The sequence below is a fragment of the Cetorhinus maximus genome, chromosome 1 (genome assembly GCF_964194155.1).
Source record: "Cetorhinus maximus chromosome 1, sCetMax3.hap1.1, whole genome shotgun sequence".
NCBI classification, from domain to species: domain Eukaryota; kingdom Metazoa; phylum Chordata; class Chondrichthyes; order Lamniformes; family Cetorhinidae; genus Cetorhinus; species Cetorhinus maximus.
The window spans coordinates 154,838,138-154,850,025 of record NC_135879.1 but is presented as its reverse complement, the minus strand read 5'-3'; the positions used below and the strand labels follow the sequence as shown (position 1 = coordinate 154,850,025).

Genomic DNA, 11,888 nt, shown 5'->3' with positions numbered 1-11,888 from the left:
TCTGCAAGTATGACCCAGACCTCCCTGTCGCTTGCCATTTCAACACACCACCCTGCTCTCATGCCCACATGTCCGTCTTTGGCCTGCTGCAATGTTCCAGTGAAGCTCAACGCAAACTGGAGGAACAGCACCTCATCTTCCGACTAGGCACTTTACAGCCTTCCAGACTGAATATTGGAGTTCAACAACTTTAGATCATGAACTCTCTCCTCCATCCCCACCCCCTTTCCGATCCCCCTTTTCTCCAATAATTTATATATATTTTTCTTTTCCCACCTATTTCCATTATTTTTAAATGTATTTCTATTCATTGTTTTATCTCTACCTTTTAGCTTATTTCGACCCCTTCCCCCCATCCCACCCTCACTAGGGCTATCTGTACCTTGCTCGTCCTGCTTTCTACCCTTAATGTCACCTATTAGCACATTTCTTAGTTAATATCACCACCGTCAACACCTCTTTGCCCTTTTGTCTATGACATCTTTTGACAATCTCCACCTATCACTGGCCCTCTATCCAGCTCTACCTGTCCACCCCCCCCCCCCCTTAAACCAGCTTATATTTCACCTCTCTTCTATTTTTCCTTAGTTCTGTTGAAGAGTCATACGGACTCGAAACGTTAACTGTGTTCCTCTCCGCAGATGCTGTCAGACCTGGTGAGTTTTTTCAGGTATTTTTATTTTTGTTTTTATTTTGGATTTCCAGCATCTGCAGTTTTTTTTGCTTTTATCTTGTTATCTTGACTTTTCTTTCTCCCCTTTTCCAACCCCCTCCATTATTTTAACAATTTCCTGACCCGCCTCCTATTCACCAGGGACACCCAATCCCTCTACACCTCTGTCTCCCAATACAGTACAAATGTCAAATAATACAATCATACAGGTTAAATGCAGGGCCCTCCAAAGTGCTTCGTTTCCTCACATTTGGTGCAGAATACACTTATAGGCTATGACATTTAGTTAAACATTCAGAGGAAGGAGCTTTTCCACTGGTTTCAGGAGCGGAGAGTCGACTAGAGGGCGGGGTTTAATCTGTTGCTGCTGCCCGGTATGAAGAGTGAATCAGCAAAACAGTCTTGATTATTTACCAGGGTGTTTTTGGGTTGAATCGGGCTGTGCTGAAGGAGGGAGGGGAGGGGATGCTTTGTGCTGATTTGTTGACTGGCGGGGTTTCTGAACAATAACAGCAGATGCTCGGTGTGGGATTAATTGGAATTATTATCGTGCGCCCTCGCTTCTAGTCGGAAGCCAACCTCCTTCCCTGTCTCCGCCCCCCAGGGGCTGTGCTGTTTTCAGGGGCCGGGTTCAGAGAGATCAGCAGCAGCAGGAAGATGATGGGAGCGGGGAGGAAGATGCAGGCGGAGAGCTGTTGCTTGCTGCTGGCAGCTCTCGCACTCTCTACACTGGCGCAGTTCGTGCCACCGGTGAGTGTGTTAGCGGGCGGGCGGCCCGCCAACGGGCACCGGGAGCGCAGTGTCCGGCTTTACACAGCGAGATGCGGGCGGACGGGCTCCTCTGAAACGATCCGGCAGAGAGGCTTCTGCTGCTGATTGAAACAGGTGTTCCGGCCCTTCTGCTGCTGATTGAAACAGGTGTTCCGGCCAGGTACCTGGAGGATCCCCCATTCTCCTTTTTGGACCTTTCCGGGAGTTTTGTTGAATTTTCTTCAATTGCGCAATTCCCAGTCGTTTAGAAAAACTGTGAAGGGTATTTAGACGTTGAAGTGGCCTGCTATTTTGTTCTTCTCTGGTAGCTTTCCTGATATTCTTGGGAGTGGTGAAGGTGTTTGACTTTCCATTGCCTCTTGCTATTTGTGTTTTTTTTTCCAAGGCTAAATGTTCCTTAAAGTTGGCCACGCCTTTGTTAACATCCAAAGTCTCATTGCAATAGGCCACTCTCATTTTCCAACCTCCATAAATTTCAATTTATCCAAAACTCAGCTTTCAATTGCCTTAACTCGGCTTGCCAACTCTGGTTGGACATTCCTGGAGATGTGGTTTTTGATCATGTGCACTGTTCATGTGATGATTAAGCAGGAATTTGATCACAAGACATTTGCCAGTTTGCAAATGTTGCAGGGACCTTAATTGTGTCTCAGTACACTATTACAACATCATGACTAAATGTTTGATTTATGTTTGTTTTGTGTTGAGATGAATAACAATTTCTAGAACAAATAAAAATAGAAACATTTGAGGATAAGTAATATTTAAATTAAAACAACTTCTATGATGTTTCCAGCATATTGATCACAATACGAAACATCAAGTAAATTCAGATTCCACAAAAACACCATTCATCTAAGTAACTTCTAACTACAGTTTTCACTGACCAAAGTTGTGACTTTTACAATATACAGCAAACTACAAAAATAACGAATAAAACTAAAACCTAACTCAATTCACTGACTCCAGAGCCCACTACTGAAGGCCAGCTTCAGGAATTGCAAGGTTCAGCCCTCTGAGAAGCATCAAAACTATCTAATTCCTGTAATAAAATATACAACAATGCACATTACAGGTTGACATGAACTCTCCCCCTCAGTCTCTGTTGCTCTTTCTCTCTCTCCTTTCCTTCAAATATTTAACCAGTTCCTTTTTCTGAGTTTCCATTTTGCAATAATGTTTAACTAACAAATTGCATTTATTGTGAAATTGAACTTGTCTGGCTTAATGGGCACGATGCTGAGAAACCAATTTGATAAAATTTTAAATACATACTTATCCTGTTTTGCGTCCATTTGCTATCCACTCTCCTGTAAAGCAACCTGAGACCCTGCACGTAATGAACACTTTTATTTAGGAATGTAAATTAAAGCAAAAAGTAGCAGATGCAGGAAATATGAAACAAACACAAAATGCTGTAAACACTCAAGTGACTTGCCGGGTGGGGTGGTGGGGAGGGGTGATGGGGGGGTTGATGGGGGGGTAGGGGGGTTGATGGGGGGGTAGGGGGGTTGATGGGGGTGATGTGATGGGGGGCGGTGGGGGGGTGATGGTAAGAGATGAGTTAATCCATTGCTGAAATGTTGACTCATTTGTTCTTCACCATTGGTGGTCGTGCCTCCAATTGCTTAGGCATTGAGCTCTGGAATTCCCTTCCTTTATCTCCCTGCCTTTTCACCCCACTTTCCTCCTTTAATACACTCCTGAAAACCTACCTCTGACCAAGATTTTGATCACCTGATTTAAAATCACCTTATGTAGCTGGGTAGCTGTCTTATAATGCTCCTTATAAGTGCCTTATAATGACGTTTCATTATGTTAAAGGTACTATATAAATATGTTGTTTCTCTCCACTATCTGACCAGCTGAGTATTTGCAGCTTTTTCTACATTTACTACACAATTAATAGTTTTTTCGCTTGTAGTAGTTTGAACATGGAAATGACAATATGGTGCTACTGACTTTGCTGCATTGTGCCTGAATATTCAAAGTGCAGTTGGCAAGTCAATGTATTTCCTGATGATGTGGGTTTTTGTAAAGTTACTCTCCTGGAGTCGAGGTAACCTGGATCAGACTGACATTCGATGGGTAAATGTGCCTTTTTTGCACTGACTGGATTGGGTATGATTTCCAGAATCACAGTGCAGAAGAGGCCCTTTGGCCCATCGAGTCTGCACTGACACGTGAGAAACACCTGACCTACCGACCTAATCCCACTTATCAGCACTTGGCCCATAGCCCTGAATGTTATGACGTGCCAAGTGCTCATCTAGGTACTTTTTAAAGGATGTGAGGCAACCTGCCTCCACCACCCTCCCAGGCAGCGCATTCCAGACCGTCACCACCCTCTGGGTAAAAAAGTTTTTACTCACATCCCCTCCGAAACCTCCTGCCCCTCACCTTGAACTTATGTCCCCTCGTGACTGACCTTTCAACTAAGGGGAACAGCTGCTCCCTATCCAGCCTGTCCATTCCCCTCATAATCTTGTACACCTCGATCAGGTCGCCCCTCGGTCTTCTCTGCTCCAACGAAAACAACCCTATCCAACCTCTCTTCATAACTTAAATGTTTCATCCCAGGCAACATCCTGGTAAATCTCCTCTGCACCACCTCCAGTGCAATCACATCCTTCCTATAATGTGGCGACCTGAACTGCACACAGTACTCCAGCTGTGGCCTCACCAAGGTTCTATACAACTCCAACATGATCTCCCTCGATTGGTAAAGGCAAGTGTCCCATATGCCTTTTTCACCACCCCACTAACATGCCCCTCTACCTTCAGAGATCTATGGACACACACGCCAAGGTCCCTTTGTTCCTCAGAACTTCCTAGTGTCATGCTGTTCATTGAATACTTCCTTGTCACATTACTCCTTCCAAAGTGTATCACCTCACACTCTTCAGGGTTAAATTCCATATGCCACTTATCTGCCCGTTTGACCATCCCATCTATATCTTCCTGTAGCCCAAGACACTCAACCTCACTTAACCACCCGGCCAGTCTTTGTGTCATCCACAAACTTACTAATCCTCCCCCCCACATAGTTATCTATGTTGTTTATATAAATGACAAATAATAGGGGACCCAGCACAGAACCCTGTGGTACGCCACTGGACACTGGCTTCCAGTCACTAAAGCATCCTTCTGTTATCACCCTTTACCTCCTACAACTAAGCCAATTTTGAATACACCTTATCAAATTGCCCTGTATCCCATGTGCATTTGCCTTCTTTATAAGTCTCCCATGTGGGACCTTGTCAAAGGCTTTGCTGAAATCCATATAAACTACATCAACTGCGCTACCCTCATCTACACACGTGGTCACCTCCTCAAAAAATTCAATCAAATTTGTTAGGCATGACCTCCCTCTGACAAAGCCATGCTGACTATCCCTGATCAAACCTTGTCTCCAAGTGGAGATAGATACTCTCCTTCAGAACTTTCTCCAACAGTTTCCCTACCACTGACGTGAGACTCACTGGCCTGTAGTTTCCCTGGCTTATCTCCACCCATAGATTGCCCCCTTGGTCCCTTATGGGCCCTACTCTTTCCCTGGTTATCCTCTTCCCATTGATATAGAATATCTTGAGATTTTCCCTACTTTTACCAGCCAGAGCTTTCTCATATCCCCTCTTTGCTCTCCTAATTGCTCTCTTAAGCTCCACCCTGCACTTTCTGTACTCCACTAATGCCTCTGCTGATTTGCTTCCCTTGTACCTGCTAAAAGCCTCTCTTTTCCTTCTCATTGTAACCTGAATATCTCTGGTCATCCATGGTTCTCTGGGCTTGTTACTCCTTCGTATCACCCTAGAGGAAACATGTTGAGCCTGTGCCCTCCTCATTTCCTGTTTGAACATCACTGCCCCCCCACCCTCCCACTGCTCCTCTGTAGATTTCTCCACAAGTACCTGTTCCAAGTCTACCTTGGCCAGATCCTGCCTTATTTTACTAAAATCCACTCTCCCCCAATCCAAAACATTTTAATGCAACTTGTCGATTTCTTTGTCCATAACAAACTTAAACTGTACCATGTTGTCGTCGCTATCGCTAAAATGCTCGCCCACCACCGCCTCAGCCACCTGTCCGGCTTCATTCCCCAGAATTAGGTCCAGCACTGCACCGTCCCTTGTTGGACCCTCTACATATTGACCTCAAAAGTTCTCCTGTACACATTTCAAGAAATCCACTCCATCCAAGCCCTTAACACTAGGTCTGTCCCAATTAATGTTGGGAAAGTTGAAACCACCTAATATAATTACCCTATTATTGTTTTTACACACCTCCACAAATTGTGCACATATTTGCTCCTCAATTTCCCGCTGACTATCTGGGGGTCTATAATAAACACCTAACAATGTGGCTGCCCCTTTTTTATTCCTAAGCTCTACCCACAAAGCTTCATTCGATGCCCCCTCCAAGATATCATCTCTCCTTACTGCAGTAACTGACTCCTTAACTAATAATGCAACGCCGCCTCCTCTTTTACCCCCTCTCCTGTCTCGCCTGAAGATTCTGTATCCCGGAATGTTGAGCTGCCAATCCTGCCCTTCCCTCAACCACATCTCAGTGATGGCTACTATATCACAATTCCACGTGTCAATCCTGCCCCTTAACTCATCCATTTTACCTGTAATACTCCTGGCATTAAAGTAGAGGCCATCCAGCCTTGCCTTACTTCCTTGAAGCTTAATGCAGCTATACTCCATCTGACTTGATTGTTTTACTGTATTATGATGTGTCCCTATTCTGCTAACATTCTGTGTCCCCTCCCCCTGCCGAATTAGTTTAAACTCCTCCCAACAGCACTAGCAAACCCGCCCGCAAGGATGTTAGTCCCGCTCTGGTTCAGATGTAGACCGTCCCGCTTGTACTGGTCCCACCATCTGCGGTGTGACCACTTCTCTAAATGTGCTATCCACGATGCTCTCAGACTCGCGGATGCTCCACAGCGTCCCCAGCCACCGTTCCAGTTCTGAAATCCGAGCTTCCAGGTGCTGCAGCTGGACACACTTCCTGCACACATGCTGGCCCCAGGCACTAGAAATGTCCCCGGCTTCCCACATGGAGTCCGAGGAGCACACCACGGCTTTGAGCTCTCCTGCCATGACTTACCCCTTTAAATTAAAGCTTTTAAGTCAATTACTCTAGGGCCCTTCTTTCCTGATCCTCGTTACTGTAGAATATACAAACTATAAACCACAAAAAGACCTTAAACTATAAGCGATTAAAGTAGTAAATACCTTACCCACTACTTACCAGTGATTCCTTTCCCTTGTAGCCTCTACTGCTGCAGCAGGGCAAGACCCATGCTCTGACTTGGATTTGTTCAGTTGACTGGAATCTAAGAAATGTGCTGAAATAAGGAAGTGAAAAAATTCTGAAGTTGCAACCTAAACTGAGAATCATAGAAATTAGACAATAGAAGCTAGTTATTCTGCCCATCTAGCCTGTCTGTAGTGATGCTAATTCATCGGTGGAAATTATTTACCGTAATCTTGTTTCTTTGTCCTTTTTATATTTCTTTCAAATTCTTGTTTTAATCTCAATAGAGTTGTGCCAAAACACACCAAATTCTAATAGCCTCTGTGGGTGGTGAGGAATTACTTCAAATTTCTTTCTTCTCGGGATAACCCTGATCCATTGCCTTTCCTCTACCCTTCTTGATTTCCAAATATTAGAAATTATCTTTCACTGTGTACGCTCTTAAAATCTTTCATAATTAGATCCTCCATCACATTCTCTGATCCAAAGAAAAGAATTCCCATGTTTCATTCTATAACCTCTTGATCCTGGTACCATCCTAGTAGATTTGTGTTATATATATTTGCATGGATGAAGCTAAGGTTAAAGGATTGAGTGAGGAGAACGTTTGAAGCCCAGATTTGGCCGACTTGGCTTCCAGTGGCAAAAATTGAAGTGAGAGATCTAGACTGAAACCTCTGGCTGCTCATGAATTTTTCAGCTTTTTGCAGCTATTTCAGGCTCTGGTTGAGCTTATGTCTTATAGGATTTCCTGTGAGGTAGGTCATTTCTATTTGTCTAGCCTCTTTTAAACACTTCAAATCACACCAGACCTGGGAGCAGGTGCCACAAGTAGAGGGACTGGACTATGACAATATTGATGAGAAATTCTACTGGTTCTATCTCCTTTGTGCCCAACATTTGGATGCCCAGGTATCTGATGGTCACTGGATACCCAAGAGCATATTTGCCAGTGTGTACCAGATCCAAGGGCCCAAAACTGCATCAAATGCTGGTTTACTAATGGCAATTTTGAATTTTTGAATCTTTTTTGTTTAAACTTCTGTTTGGCCCATTAACCTAGTGTTGTGGCAAGGTAGTGCTGACTCACCACTCTTCCTATGTAAGTCATCCTGACTCCAAGATTTGGGCTGTATTTCCACCAGTGAAGTGGGGCTCCATGTTTTTTCTGCTTTACCATTCTGTCACTTGCTTCTTAATGTTCTGTACTTGTATTGGCTTATAAAAACTAAGCTGTTAACATGGGCCTCCGTTACATACAGAACACACCAGTTTTCTATACCTTGGGCACATTTGGAGAGTATTTTAAAAGCCACAAGAGTAGTTTGTGGAAATTATTCAAATGTTCTTTGCTATAATGAGAACGAATGTTCAGCATTTTCAAAAATTTACTTTCTTTGAACAGTACACTGAAGATTGTAGAAGAGGCTCATATCCACCAGCTGGCCCCACGTAAGTACAGAGACATCTTAGAATTCTTTTGTGCAGCTTTTCACATGGCAAAAATCTAGTTCATTAAGATGCACCTCTTTTATTTACAAACTGTGAACCTCAAGTGGGACTTACTGATTTGACTAGTATTCGATCTTTACTGCTCTTGCCTGACATAAAGCCCATGGGGATGATTATTCCAGCAAAAAGAAATGAAATATTCTCTTCTGTGCAGCTGCCTAAGAGCTGTGTAAAGTGTGATGCTAAAGTGTTTAAGTTTGTTTTTGTGTGTATTTTGCTCTGAGCTTTATAAAGCTCTTTGTGAAACATGTGCCCATGATTTTTCATCAGCAACTCATGTAAATAAGAATTTAATACAACTTTTTCTAGCACTTGTTCCTCTCTCCAGAGATCTTGGGCCACTGAATTGTGTCTTGTATTTGGATCCAAGCCGTTAGTGACAAGCTGGCAAGATCCCCCCATTGCTAGCCTCAGATGAGTTTCTGAACCCATTCAACCCAAACATTGTTAAAGGCTACCATAACGGTAGCTTTAGTTTTGGAACCATCAGTATTAACATTGAGTACTTCAACATTCAAAATATATTCCTTTTATAACCGCTCCACTGCATGTTTGTCATATTTATGAAGTCTAATTCAAGAATTAGCATCTTCCTTATTTTGAGTAAACAGCTTTTTGTTCTTGGTCACAGCGTGTATTCTCTTTTTAAGTAAGCGATGCCTGAAACCCATTGTAGTATAATCAAAAAATATATTAGGTTATCTTGTTTTTTGCTTGAAAGTTCTCTGGTTGCAATATCTGTACTGTGAAATTAACATTTTTCTGATTAATGCCACATCGTAATGAAATAGGCACTGGACTGTGTTCACAGGTTTAAAGGCATTGTTCCTTGGTACAAGATAAATCTTGATTCTGCTCCACGTGTAAGATGGAACCAGTTGATTAATGATAAGAAAGTGGAGGTATGTAACTGTCATCTTATGTTGGTATTTTTCTACTATAGAAATACATAACACAGTTGACTTTTTCTTAGTTTGAGTTTCACTGCAGGAATTCACCAAGGCTCCTTGAACAGCATCTACCAAACCCACAACCACTACCATCTAGAAGGACAAGGGCAGCGGATAGATGGGAACACCACCACCTGGATGTTCCCCTCCAAGTCCTTCACCACCCTGACTTGGAAATATATCATCGTTCCTTCACTGTCGCTGGGTCAAAATCCTTGAACTCCCTTCCTAACAACACTGTGGGTGTACCTGCAGTGGTTCAAGAAGGCAGTTCACCACCACCTTCTCAATAGCAACTAGGGATGGGCACTAAATGCTGGCCCAGCCAGCAAAGCCCACATCCTATGAATGTATCAAAAAAAAGTTTGATTGAGAGTAGCTCAATTACACAAACCAGAAAGACCCAGGTTTGAGCTTCCCCAGTGCAAAGCTAACATACCTTCCTGGATGGTGTTGCAGGCAATGAAATGGATCTCAGTTACCAATTGGTTGTTACCCAGAACCTCCCTCTGCCATCTAATTGAAAATTTATGTGAATGTTGCATGAGGACACTGATTCCTTACAATCAAACAAATGAAACATACACTATCCGGGCTTACACGTGAATACTGGCTACTGGATACCCAAGAGCATCCAACACCCAACAGGGCAGGGGAGAAGGGAGTAAACTGATAACAAAAGAGTGGGAAAAAAAGAGAAATTAACAATATTTTATTAGAATGTAGTTATAATGGATTGAACAGCTTTAAATAGCTAATAAGATGGATCATTATAGTAATAACATTCGCATAGTGGTGCTAAGTATAATTCCTGTTAGAATGTAAACCTGTTAATTTATGGTTAACTTGATGTCTTCAAGTCAAAAGATGTGTAACCATGTTTTGACTAAAGTTGCAGCTTGTGTCAGCTGTGATGCAGCTGGTACCACTCCAGGACTTGAGCACAAAACCAAGGCTGAGGTTCCTACTTATGAATGAGATATTAAACTGAGACCCAAACTGCCGTCTCAGATGGGTATAAAAGATCCTATGGCACTATTTCAAAGAAAGGCAAGGGAGTTATCCCTAGTGTTATCCCTCAAACAACAACACAGAAAACAGATTTTCTGGCCATTATCATGTTTGTTTGTTGGGAGTTTGTTGTGCTGCATTAGGATTAGGTGCTGCATTTCCTACATTATGACAGTGACTACACTTCAAATGTGCTTCATTGGCTTTAAAGTGCTTTAAGACATTTGATAGTTGTGAAAAACACTTTTTTTTTAAAAAAAAGGCTTTCATTTATAATATAAATCTACAGTAGCCACTGGCATTTACTTTTTTTGAAAAGATTGGTTTAATCTGCATTCACTCAAGTACATGAGCATAAGTGTAAAAAATTTAAAGTGCATATTCTAAATTTGCAATGAATTGTTGGGTGTTTATGGATATAGTGTAGGAATGGCTACCATAAAACTTTTTTTCTTAAAAATAAAAGTGAACTGGTTCATTTTGAAAATCTAAGAATTCTCATTCACGCTCTCTTTCCCTCCCTCTCTCCCCAATCACTCTCTGCTCTCCCTGAATTGACAATCTGAAGAAGGCTACCAGAGCTTTGGCAGAAATTTATTTAACTTTGCTGCTGTATACTGTTTAGCTAGCTTGTAATTTTATTGTGCATCCAGCTAATATATAACCTTACAAAGCAACTTTTCTGCTTACTTTCAGCTGACTAATTTAATCCAGGTGATCAAGGACTTGGCAAAAGATTTCTTTCCAAGTGGCAAATTGATTGAAATAGTGGATAAAGGTTTGGTAAGGATGCGTTTTGTTTTTTGGCTCCAAAACACAAGGTTTATATCTTTGAAAATTATATGGGACTGTTCTGTAACTGGCCATTTGATTACCTCAGCCTGGAGTCTCTGCCTAATTCCACTGGCTTTCTCAGAAATGCCCCCACCCCCACCACCTCCACCACTATATTGGCACAACTGGTGAAAAAGCTCATAGAATTTTAAGCAGAAGTTGTGTTCAATGCAACTCTAGTTTCCGTGATCTTTTCTGCTAGTTTTAAAAATATTGTGGTAGAAGCAGGCCCTGCCCCAAAATTGGGTGAATTAATCATCATTGCACTCATGTACAGGCCTTCAGGGGAGGCTGCAAAAATCAGCTGACTCTTTTGGGTACAAGGAAAGTTAGTATGTTTTGAAAAGTTTTGAGTAAAATTTATTTTTAAATTTACTGTTGTATCTCAGTCTAACTAGAAAGTACTTTTTATATAGTGAGTCATTTTAGATTGGGTGGTGGATTCACAATGAATTAAATTCTAATTATTTTGTGATAACCCATTTTCATTAATCAAACTTTGCTAAGTTTACCATTATTAAATATATCAGAGTATTTTTGAAAGCAATTTTTTAAATTACTTCTTAAACTGCTGCTCAATTATACTGTTTCATCAGATTCTTAAAATTTGCAAATGGGTATGAACAGAAACACATGGTGGGGTGGGGGCGATGGGGAAACTCTTCTCAAAACGTGCCTAATTTGCATGAAATTTGCCAATTGCACCCAAAGCAGAAACTCTACCTCATGGTCTTGTAGCAACCCTGAAGTTTTGAACTCCAAATGGTTTGTTGCTTATCAGAAGCAGTCAATGTCCAAATGCAGCAAGACCTGGACAATATCCAGGCTTGGGCTGACAAGTGGCAAGAAACATTCACACCACACAAGTGTCA

General features: G+C 42.1%; 1 protein-coding gene across 1 annotated transcript in view; it reads left to right on the top strand.

Annotated features, from left to right (window-relative positions):
- Positions 1-1,172: 1,172 nt before the first annotated feature.
- Positions 1,173-11,888, top strand: part of asah1b (N-acylsphingosine amidohydrolase (acid ceramidase) 1b) — a 28,200-nt gene continuing 17,484 nt past the window's right edge. Inside the window, exons 1-4 of the mRNA XM_078548617.1 lie at positions 1,173-1,423; positions 8,115-8,161; positions 9,033-9,123; positions 10,879-10,965. Of these exons, the coding sequence (XP_078404743.1) occupies positions 1,331-1,423; positions 8,115-8,161; positions 9,033-9,123; positions 10,879-10,965 (318 nt within the window). The 5' untranslated portion in view covers positions 1,173-1,330. The remainder of the gene's footprint in view (positions 1,424-8,114; positions 8,162-9,032; positions 9,124-10,878; positions 10,966-11,888) is intronic.